Here is a 26,606-nt window from a genome sequence, read left to right as displayed (position 1 = left end):
TCACCCACTCGTCTGCAGTCACCGCCACGTCCAGATGCTGATGCGAGTTTGCATCAGCCAGGAAGGGGGATTTGACTACCTGCCAGAATTGGGAGCAGTCCTTGCTACGGCCGCTCGCATGTAATTGGGCCCAAAGTTTTTCTTATGGTCTTTTTTACAATTAATTTGGGCCTGTTTATATTCTGATCTAAGTTTAGCTACTTCGATTTTATCTCTGACTGGGTTATGTAAAGCCTTCTTTAGGGCAGTTAATGCTTTACAACAAGCTGAGTTAAACCATCTTGGGGCTGGCTGGTTACCTGTTTTGTGATGATGGAGTAATTCAGCCTGAATGACTTTTAAGATCTCCCGGAAGCTAGATATAATTTGCTCGGGGAAGGTGTCTTCCGCCAGACAGGTGTTTATCCATGGGAATGCCTTGGATATAACCTTCTTGGTAATTGTTATAGGATCGATCTTTGACCATTTCACGGAAAAACCATTGGTTCTATCCATGGTCAGAGATTTCTGGGTCAGTAGGCTCTTCCTGATAGGGTTGGAGTCATTTGAGGTTAACTTAAGAGTAATGCTATTAGGAAAATGATCACCTGAAATTTCTGAACCGGTGGTAAACTGGAAAAGTTTACCCTTTAAAAAGTAGGAACATAAAATAAAATCTATGGTGCTTGAACAACCCCTACCGTGGAAAGTGGGTCTAAAATCTACAGGGGGGTCTACAAGTTCATTTGTATACATCAGTTCTAGCAAAGTAAGGCTGTCATTGAGAGAGTCACCTAGATAGGAATGAGTGAAGTGTGTCAATGGACAGTCTTGTTCATCTAGAAGGCCACAAGTGCCTTTTTTATAACTAACACACAATGGTACATGGTACATTGAAGTCCCCTCCCCATATTACATTACAGGCAGATGGTAAATGTTTAAAGCGTTGTTCATTTATAAGATGGGAAATTGCAGAAACAGTTTCAGCACAGTCCTCTGGGGATAGGTAGTTATAAAAATTAATAAGACAGTATGACGTACCATCATTAAAAATAATCGATAAGATCTGATAATTCGGGGTAATATGGGGGATGGAAATATTCCTTACTGCCAGGTTATTTGAGATATATACTACTAGGCCTCCCATGGGTCTACCATGAGTGGTAGTACACGCTGGGGAGTGAAATGTTTTATAGCCTTGTAGATGTATTGGGTCGATTGCCCAGGTTTCCTGCAGGCAAATTATCTGGTGGATAGATACGAATTCTAGCCAGGATTTAAGTAAGATCTTTGATCGATGGCCTGCTACATTCCAGAATAATAGGGATACTAGCAAGCTCGATGAAATGATGGTGTCGTGTGCTGGACTTCCTAGTTGTGGCGAAGTATGGAGGGAGATGCGATTGTCATCGTTACCAGAGTAGGGCGAGATTTCAACACATGGTGGTAACACAAGACTGGGGGGTGGAATCGAGGGTAGTAGAGGTCTGGGTGAAATAGATGGTGATGGGCCTAAAGAAGGGGGATTCCTGCTATCCTGGTTGTTGGTCGATGGTGGTCAATCTACCATCTCCAGGCAATCAAATCTATTATACGTGTGAACACCCCTCCAATCATAGGGTAGTGCGGTGTCTCTGCCTCCTTGTCCCGACCAGTCTGCCCAGTCTGATCTTCTATTCCAGCTTCCTACCTGAGTCCAGTTCCACTCAGGACCTGGGGCATAGCGGTTAGCTGGGGGATAGAAGAAGGACAGTCTTTTTGTACCTATTCCTTCTGAGGATAATTGGGACCCCCAGGAGGAGATATGTTCGACCGATTGGGGGTCTTCAAAATTAATTATTACACAATCTCCAGGAATTGTTTTTAACTCTTTCCCCACCCAAGGAACCCTACGGACTGAAGTGACTCTGTTGTTGATGTAGGGAGGAAGTGGCCTGTTGGTTGATAGCCAATGTAGCACTTTATTTTTTAAGGACCATCCTGGTTCCTCTGAGTTTGGATTCAACTCAGGAACCCCGGTCATGATAACGACAAATGGAGTTGCTTCCGGGGGGAGATGGGCTGAGCGAGCTCCATTGCGTCTAGTGTTATAAGCGGCGTTTTCAGTTGCCGGTGTTTTTGTTGTATTCGTTGTGTGGGGTAGAGTACGGGTAGGAACTGGTACCAAAGGAGGAGCTGGGAGTGATGGTGTGGCAGGGCCCTTTTTTGCAGCGATAGATGGTAACGTTTGCTGCACAGTTGTAGTTATTGGTTTTTGATGGACTACCGCTGTGGTAGTCACAGATTTGAGTGCTTGAGGTGCTTGATGAGTGGTAGGTGTCCCTGTTTTGGTAGATTTTGAATTAAGTGTTTGAACCACGGAGGGGGTAGGAATTGAAGTCTTCTTAGTCTTTAGATCAGATGTTAGTAATGCTAAGGTTTTTTCAATTTTGGACAATGATAACTCAATAGGTTTCATGTATAATTTAATTAGTGCCTTTAAAGAAACCAGTATATGAGTATCGTAAGTGCGGGGGTCCTGCCCACTTCCCACATTACCACTAAGAGTAGGGTTGGGAATATCAGATGAAAGATTAATGATATCTGATGTTATAAAACTAGTCTGTTGCTGAGGTAACGATGGATGACTTATACCTTGTTTGGGCATAGAGGATTGGGCAGTGAGTTGTAACGGAGATCCTTGCCGGGTCTGTGGGTTAGTTTTCTGGGGTGAGTGCTTTTTCCCTTTTCTCCCCCTTCTTTTTTTCGGTATGGCTCCCTCCCTCTGGCCTCTAGTATTCGGGGAGTGAGAATACTCGTCTATTGGGTTTGTAAAGAGAGTCGAGGTTCTCTCGATTGATAGGGATGATTGAGGTGGAGGAGAGTGTGATAATTGTGTAGCTGAGAGATCAATCGATACCGACAGGTCCACGGTGCGCGGGACCATGTGGGGCTCTGACAATGCGCCAGGGTCTAAATTGCGCAGTGGGGTTTTAGCTGCTGCCAGTAGACCCAAAGAGGAACGCTTGGCTGTAGCTAGGTCTTGGGAAACCCTCCTTTCTAACAAAAGGACGCCTTGATTTATGGCGTCATTTGCCCTTGCGATGAATTGATCAATTGGGCCTATTGTCTGAGCAGCATGAGATGGTTTGCTACTTCTGGTAGTTCTTGGTGACATACTTTCAGTAAAGGTAACAAAAAACAGAAAGCTAATAAGGAACACCAGGACATAGCAGGGCATAAACAAATGAAATATCGTGTAGAAGGGAAATAGGTGAAACTGTCAATAAGGTGGCCCAGTCCAGCCTTACCCGGTCTTGAACGGGCTTAAACGGGCCCGCCCTTGGCCTGGGCTTCGCGCGGCGTCCCGCGAGACGGGGGTGACGTTGAATTTAAGTGCCTCCTGGCGTGCAAAAGTCGCGGTTTGTGCCACTGAGGATGCTGGGTATTGCAGTCCTCTTGCCCCACACCACGCTCCGCTCGGCAGCCAGACCCCGAGATGGAACAGGAGTCAGGCGGCGGGAGGCGGGTGGGCGAAGACACGGGTTTTGGCAATCCTGTTTGGCCTCAAAAAGTCAGCAAAAGGTCCTGAGCACAACGGTTCATGTGGCAGAAGGTTCCCCCCCTCGACCTGGGTGACGCTGAATTTAAGCGCCTCCTGGCGCGCAAAAGTCGCGGTTTGTGCCGCTGAGGATGCTGGGTATTGTAGTCCTCTTGCCCCACACCACGCTCCGCTCGGCAGCCAGACCCCGAGATGGAACAGGAGTCAGGGGGCGGGAGGCGGGTGGGCGAAGACACGGGTTTTGGCAATCCTGTTTGGCCTCAAAAAGTCAGCAAAAGGTCCTGAGCACAATGGTTCATGTGGCAGAAGGTTCCCCCCCTCGACCGGGGTGACGCTGAATTTAAGCGCCACCTGGCGCTCAAAAGTCGCGGTTTGTGCCGCTGAGGATACTGGGTATTGTAGTCCTCTTGCCCCACACCACGCTCCGCTCGGCGGCCAGACCCCGAGATGGAACAGGAGTCAGGCGGCGGGAGGCGGGTGGGCGAAGACAGGGGTTTTGGCAATCCTGTTTGGCCTCAAAAAGTCAGCAAAAGGTCCTGAGCACAACGGTTCATGTGGCAGAAGGTTCCCCCGCTCGACCGGGGTGACGCTGAATTTAAGCGCCTCCTGGCGCGCAAAAGTCGCGGTTTGTGCCGCTGAGGATGCTGGGTATTGTAGTCCTCTTGCCCCACACCACGCTCCGCTCGGCGGCCAGACCCCGAGATGGAACAGGAGTCAGGCGGCGGGAGGCGGGTGGGCGAAGACACGGGTTTTGGCAATCCTGTTTGGCCTCAAAAAGTCAGCAAAAGGTCCTGAGCACAACGGTTCATGTGGCAGAAGGTTCCCCCCCTCGACCGGGGTGACGCTGAATTTAAGCACCTCCTGGTGCGCAAAAGTCGCGGTTTGTGCCGCTGAGGATGCTGGGTATTGTAGTCCTCTTGCCCCACACCACGCTCCGCTCGGCGGCCAGACCCCGAGATGGAACAGGAGTCAGGCGGCGGGAGGCGGGTGGGCGAAGACACGGGTTTTGGCAATCCTGTTTGGCCTCAAAAAGTCAGCAAAAGGTCCTGAGCACAACGGTTCATGTGGCAGAAGGTTCCCCGTCACTCAATAATACAGTATACAGATACACCTTCTTCACTTGTTAAGATCAGAAAATTGAGCCAACCCTTTCTCCTCCTTGCGTCTTTACTCACACGTGCCCACTCTGTAATTCCAAAAGGTTTCCCTGGCCCAACAACTTTCTCAGCCCAATTTCTTCTTTTGACCCCTTTCTTCAGCAACCTTCTCACTTTTCTTCCTTGCAGAACCTCGAACGGAACCTTGCCAGTGACACAGTTGGGCGTGGTGCGATAAGTCCACACCAATTTCTCCACCACAATCTTCCATTGATACCCCTAATTCGATGGCAGTTGCAGACCCTCTTTCAAGGTTCTATTGCACCTCTCCATGAGTCCATTACTCTGAAGAAAATAGACCAAAGACCTGATGTGCTCAACACCATACATTCTAAGAAAATCCTTCATCTCCTCTGAGATGTTACCATCTGTTCAGGTACCCCTTTTGTATGCCATAACTCTTCCAGAAATGTCATCACATCCTGAGATGTTACATGATCTGTAAGTTTCATGTCTGGCCACCACAAATAATAATCAATGGCCACCAGAGCAAATCTGGGACACAAACCCACCACAGGGTATGGACCAGGGATGTCCAAACCCAACTTCTTCCAGGGTGCATCCATTTTGTCCACTTCCACAGCTGGATATTCTACTGTCTTTTGCAATTTGTCACTCCATGTGCACAGTAAAAAATCTTATCACCCATTCACGTTGGCCTAATCCAGGCCACCAGTATTCTGATGTCACTCTTCACTTGGTTTCACTCATGCCAGGATGACCCTCGTGTGCTAAACTCACTATGCGATTCCTCAATACCTCTGCAACCAACAATTCGCCCCTAAAAACCACCTCACCAATGACATAAAATTCTTAGTCAATATTCCTCAATGACTCTGCTTTCTCAGATGCTTTACTCTTGGCCGGCCATCCCTTAATCATATACTCCTTCACCTCATGCAATGTGACTCCTAACGGATTGCCTTTACCCACTCCAGCTGGCATATCCGATTCATAGTGAGCACATCCACACTTGCCACATGGCAATGCTCCTCATCTTCAACCCCTTCATCCTCACTTTCCACTGGTAGTCTTGACAAACTGTCCACAAACATGTTTTTGCTTCCAGGCACATTCTTCATTCTGAAAGTGTATTCCATCAATCTCAAAACCCACTTGATAATCCTAGATTAAATCTGTCTAGTACCTTTCCTAGTAAACACATCCACCAAGGGTCAATGAATGGTGCAAATCACGTAGTCCATTCCGCACAAAACCTTTCAAAGTGACACACACCCCTCCAACACGCCAAACATTCTCTTTCAATCGTGGAACATGACAACTCAGCACCAATCCTCAGCCATCTCCTCAACTGATCATGCTTTTCAATATCATTCCAAAAAACATGGATGTCATCTTGTAAGTTAGTCACCTTATCTTCTTTCTTAAACTAGTGGTGCGTGTCCCTTTGATACATTACTGCTGCGGATGCCAGACCAAAAGGCATATGCTTGAACCAGTATACTCCTTCATTGGTGTAAAAAAATGTGAGTTGCCTTGACTCCAGATGTAGTGTGATCAGGTGATATGCTGATGACTGATCAAGCGTAGAGAAAAAATTAGCACCCTTGACTGTCATCAACATATCACCAATGTCAGTAAGAGAATGCCGATCTATCCAAATACATTTGTTTGTCATGCTGATCCACACACATACGCACATTCTAATTTCCCGTCTTAGCTAAAATAACTAAACCCTTCTCCTTTCCTTGCACCTACCATTCTTTTCTGGCCCCCCTAAGTTGTTATTTGAATGGTCGAGGTTTGAGAAAGGGCAGCCACCTCTATAACTGGGTTCAAATCCCAGCGTTTGGTCAACATACTGTGATTCTGGGCACATCACGTATCTCACTGGGCCTAAAAATGAACGTGACCCTGTGGAATGTAACTGTTGCTTATGCCTTTGCTTTGATTGAGCCCTGAATAAAAACTGGTAAAAACTTTTTAAAATAAACATAGCAAAGCTAGTAGATCTTGCCAAATTTGTATTTAGACATGTTGTACAGCCCAACTAAAATGACAGAAAAAGTGCTTTGGCATGGTCCACACTGGTTGCCTTCTAGCGCTTTTAAAAATGTTCAACCATGCTGCACAGCAGCTACACGTATGCTTTGTAAATGTTTTATTTTCCATATTGTACGGCTGGGTAGTTGCTGTGCAGCATGGTTGAAGGTAAAAAAAACTGTATAAAGAGGCCAGCATTGATCGCGTCATGGCACTTTTTGTACGTTAAGCCATGCTGCACAACAGCTATACTGTGGTACAACATGGTTAAAAAATACGAAACCTATTGGCTTTGCTTTGCCAATGTTTATTTTTCCCCTGGGAGGACAGGATCAAGTCCGAAGTATCTTGCAGGAACAGTGAAACAGAAGTATGCCACAGTTGTGAGGCATGGTCTTCTCAAATTAATCTTCCACTGAATGCCTTGTGTGACTTTTGAATGTGATGTATGTCCTGGCATGCAACTTACTCACAATATACCAGCCAAATACATATCATGTAACCAGTATTTCTGAACATTTAGATGAAACTTTCTGTTATTGAAAATATTTCAGTGCAGCCAATTTTCCACAGAAGTAAGTCTGAGTCAAAAGGTGTAGACATGGGTGTTCTCAAGTGAGGTATCGGGATGTGCCATTGGAATACAGTGAACAGCCACAGAATACATTGCCCAATTTCCCCACACTACTCACACAGGCAAATAAACTCTACAAAATGGTCGTAGAACATTTGTACAAGGGTTTTTAAGATACCTCAAACACCCTGTTATTTAATAAGGGTCTACGTGAAGGCATTTCTCTAACAGAGAAATACGGTTCTGCCATAATAAAAATAAAAGTATAGTCAGATTTATTTCTGCGAATGCCCAAACAACAAACCATACAAGGATTAGTACTCTAGAACATTTTCGTAAATATCCTGAAGTTGGAAATCTATCAATTTGTATGAAGAAAACTTGGCTCGTATGCATATACTTCTTTGTGGCCATTATCCATCATCATTCCATTGAACGCATTGTGTATTTATTTCCCACCAAGCCTGCACCAGGTTGGGCCACAGAGGATAATATTTTAGCTAGGGTTTAAAAAACTACCTGCAACTAAGGACGCAGTGATCCAGTCCTGGGCTTTTCTTTTACAAATCATTATTCTGGTGTTTTTGCTAATTGGAATCATCTAATGACAACCAGAACTGCAACTCCCTGAATGCATTTGGTTGTTAGATTAAAACCCAGAACTTGTGCATTCAGTCATGATTACATATAGAGAAATCTGTATTAGTAAATCCCATTTAAGGTGTGGGGCTTGGACCTTGCAAGGCAAGGTTTGTCTGGAAGTTTGTAAATTCCCACAAACATGTAGCTCTGTGGGTATTTACAAACTGAAATCCAAAACCTTTTACTCTGTGGAAATGGCTCAAAAGTTACTCATTTCAAGAGCTGGAATAACTATAATTCCAGGATCCGAAGAGGGAAGCATCACCCCTACGTTTTGTTGTTTTGAGCTTTCTCCTTTGGGAAAATATGTTTTCCTCAGAGAGAGAGTTGGCTTTGGGACAGTGTGACTGGTGCGGCCGCACAGGACGCTGACCTGGAGAGGGGGACGCTGACCTCAGGGGAGCCGCTGTATTTCGCAGTAACTTATGATTTAAAAGCGCCTGTGGCAGAGTTCCATGTGAACCCAGTTTTCAGACTGATGTATACAGGCCTCAGCAAGGCCTGTAAGAGCAAAGGGTTCGCTCCTCTGTGCAAACTACAGAAGAAATTGGCACGGAAACTGGAAATACAAAAACATAGTTTAATAAACCTTTAAAGGTGGTACTACAGCTTACACAACACTCTACAGTATTGTACAAGGTAGCACAAAGAACTCAGACATGCGGTCCCCTTTTATCCACAAAGAAGGGGCTCATAAGTGGGCGGTTACTGCTCAAAGCATGATTTACAACCATATATGGACATTTCTTGAACATAATCGATACATGGGTGGAGTTAACAGTTCTTGAGACCTGCCGAACACACATTCCAATCCACGCTAATCAGAAACAGATGTGACTCCTACTGGACATGCGCTGGACGCACAAGGAACTATTTATAGCCTGTTGCTGGCCAAACTTCAGGGGTGACAATCAGTTAGGTAGGGCTCGCCTCGTGGCGAGCACATGGTAATGTACGGCACACAAGATGGACACCAGAAAACAAAATGGAGTCTGGCCGTATTTCAATTACGGGCGGGAAAACTAGAACGAAGACATGATAGCATGTCTTCAGCGAATGCTTAATACTATCACTGTTTTATTTACAACAAGACAGCAATAAAAATGTCAAGAAAACTCCCGTCATTAATGTTCCTGCCAGAGAGAGATAAGAGTCTTGTCTAGTTACAGTTTTCACTTGCTATAAAGTAGTGCAAAGGGTTAATATGCCTGCCACAAAGAACTCCTACCGTGCAGATCACAGATCTGCATTTTATGTGGATAGCTGAGTGGATTACTGCTTTTGTCACAGTGATCCTTTTGTCACTGCAGTTCATATGATACAACCCCAATATAGAACAGTGACTGTTTCCAACAGTAATAAAAGAGCTGCACTTTGTTTTTTCCCCAGTCTTATCTAGTCCTAATGGTGGTGAAAAGGGTTTGTTTGGGCAGCTCTACATTCTTATTAGTAAAGTCAGTGCTTTAAAAAATAAATGTATGAGAGAGAGTGTCTATGGAGAGATGAGGGGCACTTTTGCTTGGTGGTAATGAGGAAATCCGAGGAGGAGGTCATGGGGGTGCATACATGATTGTCAGAAGGGTGCCAACAGCGCTAAAGCTGGCCCTGCAGACAGAGAAAAAGAAATGCATTTGCACAGCTGGCTCCATTCCTCCTGTGCAGAACTTTACGCTTTCTACATTTTTGCAGACGGGGAACAGGAGCTCCTGGGAGAGGTAAATTGACTGTTTCAGTAGTAGCGTGGAAACTTCCCTTGTGGCGCTGCTTTTCAGTTGTACTGTTGGCAATGTTTATGAATTGAACACAAGCATATATGTAGGTTCAGGCCAAGTCATAAATCTCTTTCTGGTGTTTTTTTTAAAGTTAATTAGTTCTCAAAACTTTTTTGGCCATCAATGGTTATTTCGTAAACCAATATCAGAATATTTGCCTCCAAAGTTGTTGTAACACATTTGAAGTAAAATAAATAATTATTCGGGTCACGTGGTATAAATGCTGCTCTCTCCTAGGGGTTATCACCACAAAACAAGCCATGACAATTTAAATGACATAGCATGCCTGCATTCTCAATATGTAGAATGTAACTTGGTTGTTCTGCCTAATATTGTTTATCATTCTTATGCCTGAGATTCCAAAATTGAGCAATCCAGACTATTTTGTCTTTCACATATCTCTCTGTAGGGGGGCCTTCCAACAAGGGATGGGGATTTTGAGGCACTTTATCAATATTCATCAAAGGAATAACAAAATATATAGTAGCTTGTCTTGCAGGTCATGTTGTGGATACCCAAAAATTCTGCAGTGCATTTACTTTTTATAATTATATAATTAATAAGCTATTATTTCCATCTACACAGTTTACTAGCCCCTTCCGATTTCTCCGCGATATTATGATTGACAGATATTAATACGCCTTCTTCGTGTGATAAAATGTGTCAATTCCACTATCCATTCATCCTAGTGAATCATTTGGAGCATCTTTTTCACTCAACTGTGTAACATGATTTATTCAAGAGTGATCTCATTGTAGAGGTGGCCAGCATTGACTTGCATGGACTGGATTCATGTTAGACGCTCAGGACAGCAAGTGACGGGGTAAAGGATTCCCATTAAAATGCATTGTTAGGGTATTTAGCCACTGTGGGTCTTGGGCATCAGGTTCAGAGGACAGTCCTTGTCCTAAGTGCTGTTATGAACTTGGAGCGACTCAGTTTGATGAGGAGTTCTAAAAATCTTCCAAACATGTGGCCCACATGGACCAAGGGTAGACATCCATACTCTAGGGAGACTGACTTTTCAATTTTATTTGTTAAACCTTATGACATAGTTCTTGCAAAAACTTGCAATACAAACTTGATAAACAAAAACACAAAACCCTAGTTTTATAACATGTTGTTTAAGAATACGTATAAACCCAATTTCACTTAATATTGGAGATGTAACTACTGTATCCAATATAATATACACAATATAACACTCAGACAATACAGATGAAACCTACAACATGAATGAGGAGCAGATGGATTGTGATGTAAAAAAAAATAACTGTTCTCCACATTTTCTGAAAACTTGAAGAGCGGTTCAAAAACCATGTTACATATTTATATCAAACTTTGAAACAGTAAATAAATGTATCATGAGTTAAAGTGCCATGTGCCCCAACAGAGCAATTACATGCTCCCTATGATTTAGAAACAATGTTGTTTTTTTCGGTTTTATGATGCAACAGAAGTACAACATACACTGCCCACAACCTCCTGACTGGCACACATCAAAGGATACGAAAGAGAAAGGAAAGAAAAAAGACTAAACTAAGTTTAACTTACCCTCCCAGCACCCTTCTCCTCTCCTAACCAGCGGCCCTATGCCCTAGGCCTATCTCTGGGAGGTCCGTGATCAAAACAGGAGATCCCCAATATTTGGTGGTGCTACGGCCCTTCCAACAGCCCCAATATGTGTTTGGAGAAATTCTGTGAGTACATTCCGAGCAGCAGAATTACTGGTACTAGCTATTTTTGTGACACAGGATTCCTTCAGTTATGAGTTGAACCTTTCTGAATGGGGAAAAGTCTGCAGATCTAGATTGCCTTTCAGAATTCCACACACTGTTCCTGATTCCAAGGGGTTTAAGACAGGTATTTACCACCTGCTCCAGGCACTGGTGAATATCTGCAGCACCTCTGTGTAAAGGGATGGATAGAGAAGGTCAGAATGTCATCTAATGGAGGAGCATTACAAGCATCCACCATGCCTTCGCTAAGGATCAGGTGGGGGTGCAGGAATTGTGTACAGGGGTGCAATGTAGATTTTCGGCTGGTAACATTTTCCAGTGCAACCGCACCTGGAGATTCCGGTATGGGAACACGGGTTTCCTGACAATAATGCCAAGCAGAATGCCACACTGGAAATCCTCTCCACACTTGTTGTAATTTGGGTCTCAGCATGTAAAAGCCTAAAAGTCCTTTTTCGGTCTTGCCTACATAATTTTTTAGCTGTCTGTTGGCCAGACCTGTTGTTTCCCAAATACTTAGAGTGGCTTATGGGTTACTTCATTACACATGAATAAAGGGATGTGTAGTCTATCTCACTTCCCTCTCTTGATACAATGGTTTTCCTTCTTTTTTTTGTTTTTGTCCCACGCAAGAGCATTTCGGTCTCATATTGTTTTGAGGTTCACTTGTATCTGCCCTCTGCTGATGTTGAGGTTTCAGCACTCCAACCATCATCTCCTTGTGATTGCATTCAGGAAACTACAATGTTCTTTTATTTTGAGGACTTCATGGAGCATATAATTTTACTCGCTCTCTTGCCTGTGTGCTGCTTTTCTCCTCACATTGCCCCACCAATGTGCATATTGCTTCCCCGATACTCCAGCTTTTATTTCTTACTTATTTTTTTGTAAATATAGATCTTCATTTGTGTCTTCCCCTTTGCTCCCACCAATCATCAGTGTTTACTTCCTGCCAACTCTCCATCCCTACCATTCCACACCCTCCCTTCCCTGTTCCATTTATTATATTTTTGTGTAGTTTATTTATTTATTGAGTTGTGGGCCCGGCTGCTGTATTTTGCTACTGCTGCACAATGTTCTCAAAATGAGACTCATTTTTTTAAAGAACTACTCCAAAGGAATGATCTGCCATCTTGGAACAGTAAATAAAAAAAACAAAGGACATGGTGACCCTATTATGCCCTATGTGTGTGCATGCATGATAACTCATGGTAGTCATATAAGAACGAGTGTCCCTAAATAGGAAATCAATTTCTAAATTGCCAAACATGCTTGTGCATGCACCTTGACGCATGCGTTCATATTTCGGTATAGAAAAGATGTGGCAAAACCAAAAGCTCATCCTTTTAATACAAAGGCCTAGAGGCTTCACCAGAGCTATTTCATAAAAGAAATCGACAATTGGGGGCTTCCATATTAAATGGCAATTCTTCACTTTATCCTAACGCTAAATGTACCACAACTGATGGTGCCTTAAAATGCAGCTTTGGATGGTCTTTGACTTTTGAATATTCTGGATACATAAAGGGCTCTTTACAGGGTGAGACAGGTCATAGCGGGCACCGGCATTTCCCTGGTGGGCCACGAGGGTGGGGGCCTGTTTTGGGCTCCTGCGAGCCATTTTTGTTACCGGGAGCCGGCAATATCGTCCCGCTGTAAAAAAAAATTCACAGAAACCGTCCCTAGTAAACAGCTCGGCTGCTCCCCCTGGGATGGTTATGGATATGTACTTATTATGATGGGTAAGAATAACATGCACAAACAATCATTCATTATTTTATTCCTGAGAAGTTACCATATGACATTTTAAGGTTATATCTACCAATGTTACTCCTTACTGTGTACCTGTCATGGAGCAGACTATAGCCCTTAACACAAAAATACATGGCAGCAGAAATATATTAAAAACCTAACAGTCCAATTTTTGCATTGCTTTTGTGAAAGTCGATTAACCCAACAGGAGTGTCGCAACATAATACTACTGTTGCCAGTCACAAGTAAAGTCCACCAACAGGGATGCTTCTCCTTGCATCTCCTGTCACCCAACCACACACAAGAGACCAGATCACATACTTTATTTAAACTGCTATGGTATGCTAAATGTTTCATTTCATTCCAGATGGATTTAAGGGAACTGTTGAAGAACAGAAAATTTATTCCGTAAGTAACAGGGCAAGCATGTATGGTCTTAAGGTACATAGGGTTGCATGGAAAATAAAGGGGTACGGGGTGCTGCTTTTACGCTGTAGGAACAAATAGTGAACACTGCTGGCAAAAGCAAACAAAATAGATACCATAAGTGACTCTCATTGGTCAAACTACATGTCACAGGTGTACCTGTGCAAAAGTGTGTGGTGCTTCACATTAGGTCGCAGTTTTTATGATTGAAGAGTTGGCTGTGGTTCTCCTTACTCCATCTGTAGGTCTTTGTGGGAGTTTGGTGCAGTGAGAATTTCTCTGCTTAATTGTTTGGTATCACTGGTGGGTGAGGAGTTTGAGGTCTTAATATTTTCTAGTAATATTTCAGGAGGGATATCTTTATAAAGTACCTTTGAATGGTAGAGTTTATTCCACTCAAAGCCCTTTCAATAGTATATTGGAGTTGATTCCAGATCTTAACTTCATGGCCTCAATTTGAGAAAGACCCTAGGAACACCTCTGAGGTTAACCTGAAATTAGTAGGTATTGCAGCATGAAGTAAAGATGGAGGTGTGTTTTGCTCTGAAGTGGTCCTGAAATTTAGACTTCTTCTTTCGTCAGATATCATTTTTTGTATTTTGCTTAATTTCATTTCAAGTTTATTTGTTAACTGTTTAAAGAATGGCAAAACCTATGCAGTTGATTGTAGTAGTTACTGCCTGTCAGTAATTTTCCCCAAAACGTACTTACACCTTTGCCCAGTACTAATTTCAGCATAACCGTATTTTACTGCCAGGAGTAATTTTTATTTAACATATGTCCCGGTGTTTGAAAGTGGAAAGGACTGAGTATAATAATTCAAATTGGCTTTCAGATGGATATTTATAAAATGGCTTTGTGATCTAGGAATGTACTGACGTATTCCTAAACTGTCTTGCAGAAGGATCAAGCACAGATGTTTGGCTTTATATTCCAAAGCATTATCTGCCTCTACAGTGCAGTCCGGGTAAGAGTCTCTGCATCATACTTTACCACCAAGTCCAAGAAAATACACGGGGCCGGGGTGGCTAAAGGTGCTTTGTTGCAGTGAGTGGGGGATGGGAGGGTGATGCGTTGATGCACCTGCGCTCTGGTTTTACACCAGGCTAGCTCATATTTACAAATGTGCAGACTGGTGCCCCTCCTAGATCCATCGCATGAAGGTCCCTGCAACTTTCTTCTTCACACAGAACCACTTGGCACACAGTACATCACCGAAAACTTACCCGCCTGAACACTTTACAGGCAAAAACTGAAGTAACTTCTTGATCTTTGTTTCTTTCAGAATGGGCCTGTGAACAAGAAAGCAGAATCCTATGAATTTATTACAATAAACACCATCAGATTTGTGGTAAGGATAACTGTTTTAATGTCATGATATTTTGTGTGTGTTATTTGACTCAGTTAGCCTCAACTGGTGTATGTCGGTGTATCTGAGTAGAAGAAGCAGCCAGTGGCGTTTGTTGAGGAGAGGACACACAGGGTGGGGCCAGATACCATGTAAGAGGTTTTTGAATGATGCAAGTGATGCATGTTGACAGACACGCCCAGGGCAGGTCTCGGGTTAGGGACAAGGAGCTTGCACCCATTGACTCCTTAACTCCAAACATTGTTGCTGCATGTAAACCTGCTTGCGTGAGCCAAGTCAGAAAAGAATGTCTTACAGGAAGGGTATTACCAAGTCACGCATGTAGCTGAGTGCACCTTTTACTGCACATGTGTTCCTGACAAAGTAATGCATCACTGGCAGCTGGGTTAGCAGTGTGGATGATGTCTTCAAGAATATATATTTACTACAGACCAAGTTCTTTTTACCCTCAGGAAACTACTGCAGCCAGCTGTGGAGTGTCTACCCAACAGCTGTTCCTTAATCAGGTAAGAGTTTTCTTGCTCTAGTGTTACCCTATTGTAAACCACTGTGATAGGTCAATTGATTCTGGCCTCAGTTACTAAATATTCTTGAAGCCTATGGGATGCAGAATTGAGATCCTGCAGGTACGACTAGACCTGCCCAAACTGTTTTAAATCAGTAAAATATGTGACATTTTGTCAAATTTTACTGGAGAATACTTTTGCATATTTTTTCTATAGGGGATTTTTCACTAATCAGTCCCCTAACTGATATCTTCAAGTCTTTTGAACTTAACATTTGCCCACATAATCAATTTTTGCACAGGATTGCTTGATGCTAATTTTATCAAACGTTATTCAAGTTCCCATGGCATTTTCAAGAGGTCAATAAATTATACAATTAAGACCATTAATGAAATAAAGCCAGAATTAGAAAGGGTCTGAGTCAAATTGAATATGGTATGTTTGGATCTGCACATATGTGTGCAGGCATAAATCAGAGATTTGTATCCATCGCATCGTTACATGTGCATTTTGTTTGCATGGTTATGATTACCAATCAACACAGGCGATTTAGTTACACCCATTATTGAAGTGTAAATAAATGATATGGGGAAAGGCCCCTATTCAGAACAACTTTGAATTTCATTACCTAATTCTAACAATTCAGCCGCACATGATGCCAAACAATACTTAATCATAAGTTGAATTTTCAACAAATCGGTCACAACAAAGTTGTTAAACATGTCCTGTCCATGGCTCAACCAACCTTAAAAGACACTGGTTTGACAGAGACAGAGATGGAGGCAGGGCTAGGGGTAGGTGTATACAGAGAAGAGAGTGAGAGGTTAATACAGAGAGGTAGGTGGAATAGAGAGAAAGTACACTTTCCCAGGAGTCCCTTGGAAGATGGGGGTCCGGCAATGCCCACTTTGCTGATGCCCTAAATCATCCCTGACCATGGTCATCCAAGGGCAGGATCCACAGAGATATTTAGGTTTGATTCATTCTATGTGAATTTATCTGACATGTATATTCTTAAAATCTCGCATAGATCAGGCCTCCTAGATCTATCCTGGACATGTCAGATAAATCTTTGTCTGTCCCTCAAGGAGAGGATGGTGAACATTAATTTTAATAATTTATTGTTTTTGCCTCTCAGGGATTCTATCCATATTGTAATAATACCCATATATTACAAAAAATCTCACAATAGGAAGATGAGGAAAATTCATACATCACCACAAAAAATGATGCCTATCACAAAGGAGTTGACCGATAATCTTCTGATGGAGAGGAGGCCTTTGGTGGGGGACAGCATCTCGTGAAAAGGATCATCCCTCACTTCTTGTGCACCTAATTCGACCACGCATAGTTCACACTCACATGCAACGATCCCTTAAACGTGAAATTGCCACATCAAGAATACAAAATAAAAATGTTTTCTCTCTGTCCTTACTTTTTAAACCCTTCGCATTTATTTACCATCACTATTCCCTCTGTGACATATTCCTTCACTCTTTTTAGCACTTTTTGGCGGAGAGTCCAGTTTCTGTCTTCACCTCACAAGTTTTCTCATCCACTCTTGGTATTCTACTTTTGAGCAGGAATATCCGTCCCCAAATCAAGAAACTTCGACATCTAATGAAGCAGTAGTAATCACAACCGCACAAATAGTTAACAGGATCAAGAAAGGGAGAAGAGATGGAGCCCCAGGTCCAAATGGGATACCTCCAATTTTATTCAAACAGGAACCAAAATATTGGGCGTTTATTCTTAAACCAATGGTTGAAAAAAATCGGCAAACTCTGACAATCCCACAGTCATGGAGGGGGGCAATAATATCACCAATATACAAAAAAGGCGATAGAAAAGACCCAAGACGCTATCGGTTAATAGACCTACTAGACAACGAGGCTAAGTATTTCGCGGGCCTCCTACTTCAGGAATTGACATGGTGGGCAGAAGAAACCTCAGCTATCCCGTTTAACCAAATGGGCTTCATGAAAAATATGGGGACATCCACCAACATCTTAGCCCTGTCACTATTGATCGATTCAGCGCTAGCAGGAAATGCCCCCTTGTATCTGTGTTTCATAGATTACAGCGCCGCATTCGACAGGTGTAAATAGAAATCTGCTGTGGCAAAAACTGACGAGAATGAAAATTCCAGAAGCCCTACTGATCCAACTTATTCTCCTGCATAGCGACATGTGGGTCCAGGTCAAATTAGGTCTGGGAGACTTCTTAACTAAGAAAATTCTAACCTGCACAGGCGTTAAACAAGGGTGTGTGTTAGCACCAACTTTATTCAATCTCTTTATGGCCGAACTAGCAACTAAATTAAATGACAACAGCTCACATGCTCTAAAACTAGGAGCCAGACAGTTGTCCAACCTATTTTACGCCGATGACCTGGTGTTAATTAGCCAGACTCAGATTGGCCTACAGCGGCTTCTCGACATCACCGCAGAATATTCCAATGCAAACAAACTCAGTATCAACTACAGCAAAACAAAAGTCATGCGCCTTAACCATCGCAAAAATAAACCATCATTCAGTTGGTACTTGGACTCAAATAAACTAGAAAACACAAACAAATATTGCTACTTGGGAGTGATCATTGACGACACAAGTGGAGGAGATAAACAAGAGAGGCCTATTGATTGCAGTTTCTTTAAGGAACCTTAAAAAGAAGATCACTGTTCCAAACTTCACTCCACTCCTCCAAGTGATTCAAGCAAAACTGTCTCCGTCCATCACATATGGAAGTGAAGCTATGAGAGGCAGGGACATAGGAACTCTGAATGGAGTAGTCACAAGAGCAATGCGGATAATGTTCGGTCTCCCGAAATACACCTCTCCGGCGCAGATCCGACTTGAATTTGGGTTGGTCAAGGAAGAGATTGCACGCAAGGGATCATACCTTAAGACCTGGTATAAAATAAGCAGAGGTGAAGCACACACTCTTAACGCACTCCTCTGGAAAGATCTACAAAACAAAAACGACAGTCCAGCAAGACTCTTTCTGGAGGATGCCATTAACCAACTGGGGCAAGGCAGCTATGGGAACTGCAAGGGAACCTGGCAGGCTTTAAAAAAAACGTAAATAAAATCGTTAAGAAAGAATCCCTCATTCAAGACAAAGCTTCATTAGCTAAGCGAGCACATGGCTGGCTGACGGTTCAAACTTATAACAAACTCACTCCACAGTCATATATGTCGACCAGTTTTACCAAAACAACAAAAGATTGGGAGTACTACCGTCAGCGGACCACATGGCCCCATGGCTGCGCCCCTCAAATGCAGCAAAATGCCGCTTATGCGGTATGCACGAGGAAAACATCATACACCTCATTACCATCTGCAAGGAGCTGCAGTAAGTGCGCAAGAACTTATTGAGACCTCTATTTATAAAAAACGGAAACAGAACCTGTAGAGAAGCAACTTTGGCCTGCTTCAGAGGCGTGGATGTGCAAACCGCCTGCCGACTGGTTAAATATCTTGGAGCACCAGAATCCAGGCTCAAAAGAAATGATGAAAGTCTGAATGTACACCGTTACCACACCCCTAAAGACGACAGCTCCTAAATATCAGGTCGGCCTAGAGTCTTAAACTGGCCCGGAACACTGAAGCACCTCCTCCAAGAGGTACAAACATTTAGGGAGAGTCCCAGCCCGTCCTCCAAAAGGAAAAAAGAGGATTGGAGCTGACACAACATACCGTCCTTCGAGAACAAGACCTATGACAGATTACCAAAAATCGCCTCGTAGAAACTTACGAGTATCTTGAGGTGGACTGATACTTCACCAAATATATATATTTTTTTAATTCCTTTTTTTAACTGTTTTTAACTATCTTCTTTTACAATCTGCTCTCTTTTATTGTCTATGGCTATTTGTAATGGTTTTTATTAACTGAACATTAAGCATTTACTTACTCTACTTTTGAGCATATTTCCCTGATGTAATTCCGATTCTTCACCTTGTCACTGAGCATATTACCTAATTGGCATTCAAGTGTAAAATATGTTTTCCTACTTTTACACTTTGTCAACGTTGCACATGTCCTTAATTTCTTTCGACGTTGTTCTTCGTGCTCTCTTTATTGGTCTCCAAAGTATAATCTCCATCCTTCCTTCTCTTTGAATTTCTAGTTGTCCTCATCAGTACTCATCATTCATAAATGTAGTTTTCCTCTGCATCTTGGAATGGGCATTTTGCCTCTATGTTTTCACCTTTTTCCTTGGTTGCACAAAGTTCTTGTTCTGAAGACAAACTTTCCAAAATAGATTGTGTTTCTAAACTTTCTATCTTCTGTAGTTTTAAGCCGCATTTACTATGGCCCGGTATTGCCGATGCCTCCTGGTTAACTGACCCCTCCTCCTCAACTCCAGCAACCCCAGACAAATTTGGTTTGGGGTCATAAATCCCTGACCGTATTTATTTACACATACAAACGAGACAAAAAACACATTTTACTTTATGGACAGTAACAAACATTTGTACAGTTGGTTTACAGGAATCAAAGCCTAGCCTAACAAAGACACTAATACATTTATTTCCTATCCATAACTACATTTCTGTTCCATTGCATCCTCAAAATTCATTTTTGGGTGAAATCATCACTGGCCCTAGTGTCCTTTCCTCTTAACATCCTGTGTCCAATCAAAACTGCACCTGGGTGTGTTCCTCCTTATGGGAAGAGCCCACACAAGGATCTCCCTTACCGGGATAATCCTGTTTAGGGGGCCCATCTGCCAACTGGGATACCTCTCTTGGACACCTCCTACACCCATCATTTGCCTCTCCAAGGGACTGTGCTAGGTTGCGCCCAGTGTGCCTGCAGGGGTGGATGGCAGGTAAAGCCAGCAGGTCAAAGGCTACCACCTACCACCTATGCCCCTGTAAACTCCTTTGAACTCACTGCCAGCAGTCCTTGGAGGGTCCTGTGATGCTGTTGTTATTTTGGTGTAGAAGGAAAAGGATACCTTATATAGAGCATAAATGTCCAACCAATCAGGACCTCACAAGCCACAGGCCAGCATAGTTCACCTGCTATCTGGCCGCCCTCCAACCAAATTGCATTGGACATGTCCTAGCCATGCCACCAAGTTCTCAAGAATATTTTCTTACCTTCCTCAGTGCAGTGTACCCCATCCTTCGAGAACCAACCGCCCAGCCTTGATGCAGGCTGGGATATAGATAACCCCCCTGGCTGGCTTAACCAACTTACCCATTCAATTGTGCACATGGTTTGGACTGGGAATGATGGCTGGCCCCACTCGCACTGTCTCAGGAGACTCCTCCTCATACCAACCAGGCTCGCAGATACCAACAAAGCAAGTCGTCCCTTTCGGTTGGAGAAGTGCCTTTTTTTCTGTGCAGGTAGCAGCAGGTGTGTGGAATGTGTCTAGGAAAGCATAGGCTTGTGGGTCTTTCTGGCAAAGGTTGACTTAACAGTGCTCCCGCTTGCGGTTTCTTCCCGTTGACGCCGCCAATGAAAGGTCCTAATTGAATTTTCACCTTTCACAGAAACTGGATCAAATGTAAATAGTTAAAAAGGGTATATTTGGGACAATTCCCATATTTAAGGTGTGCCCTCTAATTGGATTCCTACGTGCATGAGACCTTGCTTGTTTTCTGGATGCAAACCACGCATCCACAAAATATACTTCAATTTCCCCTGACGGACAAACTACATTAGTGCAAAATCAGCCTAGTGCATTGGAGTGCTTTACCTGAATTCCAGTTAGCCCTAGGCAGACAACGCCAAGTAATGAATGATACTGGTGCAATAACGCAAACAAAGGAACCCCAAAACCACCCAGTGCCCCCTCGCCTCCACAGCCTAGAAGTGCCCACCGGAGCCACCACTGAGTACAGGTATTCATAAATTGCACTTGGGTATGGTGGGAAATGGCTCTCAAGCCCCCGTGGCTCTATTAGGCATTTGATGGACCTTGGCTGCCAAGCTGGATGCGAAGATTCTGAAAAAAGATATTCGAGACCATTACCATAGTGCTGGCAGTAATCAGCATTGGCCCACAGGAGCCTAAAACAAAGAAACAGAAAAACAAAGAAACATGCAGGCAAAACTCTGGGTTCCAAGCACATAGGGTATAGAGGTGGCGTCTTGTCCATGGTGGCCAGTGGGAAAAAGAGACCCATTTGCCACCTCCCAGCACCTTTTATGGGCTAAGCTGACAAACTTGCTCCAACAGCCCAGGAAGCACTCAAATGCCTCTAGTACAGCGCCAACCGTCAGCCAATCCTGCACTGACCTTCCCCATAAAGGTCATGATGCACCACATCCCTGGTTCGACCCAGCTCACCACCATATGTATGGCTCCCTGAGTTGGGCGAGCCTTTCTCAATTTCTACATGATGAGTAATTTAGTTTCATCTCCTTGGGTAGTTTTCAGTGAAGGTCTGACATCCTGTCTACTTGCATATCATTCCTGAGAGACTACCCACTTCCGGTGACTCATATCTAAATCATAGACTACCTAAATATGGTCATGGCCATATTGCAGGTGCACCAGAAGCAAGTGTGGCAGACGCACCAAATTTAAGATTGTCTGTGTTGTTCACTGCCATTTTGGACATGCCATCATTTATATTGTTTTCAGAAGACAGATCTACAGAGATAGACTTCTCTTCTTCAGACACAATATAACTTATGTTCCTCACTCACTTCTAATTTTCTTTCAGTGTGCATCCCTGCAGGCTACTATATTCTCCATTCTGATAGAAACCCTGGCAGACCTGGCGGCGGAGTCGCTGCTATCATTCGCTCTCACTTACAGTTCACTACCCTTTCCACTCCACCCATAGCTAATACGGACATCCTTACACTGAAATTTACCTCTCCCAATTCCTCATTTATCTGTATATTAGTTTACCGTCCCCCTGGCAACTCGCCTCTCTTCCCATCCTTATTTAGTAGTATGATCTCGCAAATTGCCATCAATTCCGCCAGGGTTTTGGTGGCGGGCGACTTCAACTACTGGCCCTCAGACCCCCAGGAATCCTCCCTCTCCCGTGAGTTCACCGACTCACTGCTTGGTTTAAATTTCTCCAAACACATCTTCGTGGCCACACACAATAAAGGCCACACACTAGATCAGATCTGGTCCACTAACCTCGACATTCCCTCTCCCTTGGTCTACCCTTGCCCCTGGTCTGATCACTTCTTTATTTCCTTTCCCTTGCATTTACTCTTGCCTACCCGTCCTCCGATCCCCCATAACCTTCAGGTTCGAAATTGGAAACATGCTGACATTCCCCATTTCCACTCTATTCTTGCTTCATCATCTCTCCCTGACTATTCTGACTTGGACTCCCAAGCTACCTCTCTTGATCAATGGCTGTCCTCTGCCTGCGATGTCGTTGCCCCCATCAAAACTGTTAAGTCCAAACGCCCCCACGACGCTCAGCGCTGGTTTACCTCCACTCTTAAGGCGGACAAACTCCGCCTTAGACAGGCTGAGCGCCGTTGGCGGCGGAACTATGACCGTCTACTCCAAGTCACGTATTCTGATTTATTAAAGGCTTATAAACGGTCGATCATCTCGGCCAAATTATCTTATTTTTCTCAGAAGGTCTTGACCTCAGCATCCAAGACCAAAGACATTTTTTCTATTGTAGCCGAGCTCTCCCTTCCTGATCGGGTCACCCCTCAGCCCCTTCCCACACAAGCCTTGTGTAACTCTCTTAACTCTTTTTTTTCCGACAAAATTTCCGCGATTAAAAATAACATTCCCCTCACTACTCTGCCCCATGACTCTGTTCTCCCCCCCCCGAATCCACACTCGTTTTCTAAATTTCCCCCCATCTCCCTGGATACTTTTCTCTCATTGCTTCAGACGGTGAGCTCTGGCTCGCCTAACGATTGCTGCCCCACGTCCATCTTAAGAGCTGCTTTCGCGGCTTGCCCCGGTCCCCCTCTTGATCTCTTAAATCAATCTCTTTTGTCAGGCTCTGTCCCTAATGCTTTTAAAAGCGCTGTGGTGGTTCCCATTTTAAAAAAAACGGGCCTTGACCCCTCCACGTTAGCCAACTACCGCCCCATCTCCCTCCTCCCTTACTTAGGAAAGGTCTTAGAGACCTATGTCACCCGCTGCCTCAGTGCCTTTATCGAGGAAACTCATTTCCTCGACGACCGACAGGCTGGGTTTAGACCCGCCCACTCCACTGAGGCAGTTGTGGTGGCAGTCATGGACACACTGAAACAGGGAGCTGACAGGAATCTGTCCCAGGCCCTTGTACTCTTAGACCTCTCAGCCGCTTTCGACACGGTCGACCATGGTATCTTGGTCGACCGTGTCAGAAACGCTGGCATTTCTGGCTTGGCCCTGTCATGGGTGGTATCTTTTCTTCATTCTCGTTTTCAATCTGTCCGGCTTTCTTCCTTTTCTGCCCCTCTATCCTCTCTTTCCTGTGGTGTCCCCCAGGGTTCTGCTTTATCCCCGCTTCTGTTTAATCTTTATATGCAGCCCCTTCTTGTCTCCCTTCGTCAGTTTTCACTTATTGCTTTTAACTATGCAGATGATCTGCAGCTTATTTTCCCTCTCAATTCTTCCCCCTCCTCCTGTTCTAATTTTCAAAATGCCATGCTCTTCATCTATGAGTGGATGAACCTTAGTCAACTTAAGCTCAACCCCAGTAAAACGGAGCTGGTGGTGACCGGTGGTCCTCTTACTCCCTGGTCTCCCAACTTCTGGCCTGTAGCTTTGGGTTCCCCTCCTTGTCCAGTGAACACAGTGAAGAGCTTGGGGGTGACTATTTCTAGTGACCTCTCAATGCGGCCTCACATTAACACCGTCACTTCGGCTTGTTTTTTCCACCTCCGCCGAATCGGGAAGATTCGCAGGTTTCTATCTCAAGAGGCCCTTATTCTTGTCATCCTGGCCCTCATCACCTCACGTCTAGATTATGCCAACTGTCTATACGTGGGGGTCCCTGCCTGCCATCTTTCCCGACTTCAACTGGTCCAGAATCAGGCAGCCAGACTAATTTTTCGGCAGCCTAAACATCAGCATGTCACCCCTTTGCTGAAAACTTTACACTGGCTCCCAGTTGCACAGCGGTGTGTTTTTAAAATGGCCTGCATCATTTTCAAATCCCTGTTTTCATGCGCTCCTGCCTTTATTTCTTCTTGTTTACTTGCCTATGTCCCTTCCCGTCACCTCAGATCCTCGGCTCACAACCTCCTGATCACCCCTAGGTTTAACCGCAAGAAACATGGAGGAGCTTGCTTCTCCTTCCTTGCTCCGGCTAACTGGAATTCCCTCCCTCTTGCCATTCGTCTGTCTACCGACTATCGTTGCTTTCGTAACTCTCTAAAAACTTACCTGTTCCGTTTGGCGCATGGCTAGCTGCCCGGCCCCTGAATGTTCTCCTCCCACCCGGTCTTGAGCGCCAAGAAACCAATTGGTGTATGTGCGCGGTACCAAATCCTTTTTAATAATAATAATAATAATAATAATGGGACAGTTCTGAACTTTTCTGCATGAGACTTCAAGGGAGTAAAAGGGCAGACCCAGCAAAAAAGATACTAGTAGGAACAGCACTGGGAGGACACACACTAAATTGAATTGCCCTTTTGAAGTCAACCAAAAAAGAGCTTCTGATTGACGAGCTGGTGGTGATTGCAAAATTGGGTAATTTGGCTCCCCCTGCACTCTGGATGAGGCAGGAAAGAAAGGGATAATGTCGTAACTGTTAATTTTAAAAGGGTGCCCTAGTTCCACCAGCATCTGAGGGCTCTTGGATTATTCTTATCTCATTGTCCTTGCATTCAGCCTCGTATACCTGACCTCCTCTTCTCTTTTGTAGTCCACCAAAAATGGACCTTACATCTAACCCCCTTCCTGCTGGATGTGAATAGGTGAATCAGGATTTAGGTAAATGTGTAGATTCTCAATATTGCAATGTATCCAATGACATAACATGCCTTTGCCATCCATCCTTCTGTTCGATTGGTTTATTCTAGTGATGAAATTAGAAAATGTAGTTCATGTAATCATGTGATTGTTGTGGTATGCATGCTTTATGTTCCTTCATATCGCCTATTACACTTTCTCAAATCTGTAAAACCATTCACTGGTCCAATTATTAGGCAAGTGCCAACTAATCACCATTGTCTGCACCTGAAGTTCAATATATGTTTTATTTTGTTACAGAATGACTACAACATCTACATGGAACTCGTGAAGATTGCTCAGGTAAGTTTGCTATCTAGTATGTTACTGTTACTAATGTAGGAATAGTTGCACGGTTGTGGCATTTATTGAAATCCATCTCAGTGTAGGGATGACAGCTATCAAAGTAAGAGTTGAGTTATCTTTGCTTGGCATTAGTAATGCCCCTGCATGTGCACACACGAATATTCACCTTAAAAAAATAATCAAAGTCTCTTGTATTTGGTTTCTCAAGAACCCTTTTATTAGGCTTTAGCATGAGCACAATGCATATTGTACATTGTACAGTATCATTTAATGATTCAGATAATCAATGTGTAATGTCCCATTAGGTCACTATATCAAATATAGTAGAGGAAACACCTGAAGGGGACATTGGTCTATTCTTTAACGTAACCTTGACAAATTATATTGTTAACAGTTTGAACAGGCCCAGCACTAAAATTTCCAGAGACAAGAACTGTGTCTCCTATGTAGAGGGAGTCTATGTCTGGCAATTGATATTTAGTTCTGTTATCACCCACGGCAGCACCTCTTCAGCCACACCAAGAGGTGGGAATGAACCAAGATAGTGGGGCACTCCAGGCATGGCTTTGGGAGCAAATAAAGAGTGTGGGAACAGAATCACCACACACAGTCGGACACCCTTTCCCTGGTCCCCTCAAAGTGGACCTGTAACTCACACACAAAAATATCACACTCCTGCACGATTGGAACCCTTCATAAGCCCCTCAGCTCCTCCCTGCACAGCGCAGTGGACTCAGCTTTACTCCATTTTAACATTGCCACATTCCAGTAGGACATGTTAAGGCAGGAACCTTTCCAGTTCATGGCAATTGCCTGTTTAGTTATAATTAGGACTAAGTCTATGAATCAGACTGTTCGGCCCCTCTGTCTCCTATGTCAGAAAATCCCCAGTAATTCCACCTCCATGGTGCTCAGATCCATTCTACCCGCAACCTCTG

General features: G+C 43.9%; 1 protein-coding gene across 1 annotated transcript in view; it reads left to right on the top strand.

Moving 5' to 3' along the window:
- Positions 1 to 6,839: 6,839 nt before the first annotated feature.
- Positions 6,840 to 26,606, top strand: part of LOC147663706 (uncharacterized) — a 54,758-nt gene continuing 34,991 nt past the window's right edge. Inside the window, exons 1-6 of the mRNA XM_086950252.1 lie at positions 6,840 to 6,849; positions 13,528 to 13,568; positions 14,488 to 14,553; positions 14,872 to 14,937; positions 15,408 to 15,461; positions 25,624 to 25,665. Of these exons, the coding sequence (XP_086806378.1) occupies positions 6,840 to 6,849; positions 13,528 to 13,568; positions 14,488 to 14,553; positions 14,872 to 14,937; positions 15,408 to 15,461; positions 25,624 to 25,665 (279 nt within the window). The remainder of the gene's footprint in view (positions 6,850 to 13,527; positions 13,569 to 14,487; positions 14,554 to 14,871; positions 14,938 to 15,407; positions 15,462 to 25,623; positions 25,666 to 26,606) is intronic.

This window comes from Lissotriton vulgaris, unplaced genomic scaffold (genome assembly GCF_964263255.1).
Source record: "Lissotriton vulgaris unplaced genomic scaffold, aLisVul1.2 SCAFFOLD_6018, whole genome shotgun sequence".
NCBI classification, from domain to species: domain Eukaryota; kingdom Metazoa; phylum Chordata; class Amphibia; order Caudata; family Salamandridae; genus Lissotriton; species Lissotriton vulgaris.
Note: the sequence above shows the minus strand (reverse complement) of the source record. Positions and strands in the feature narration are given on the sequence as shown.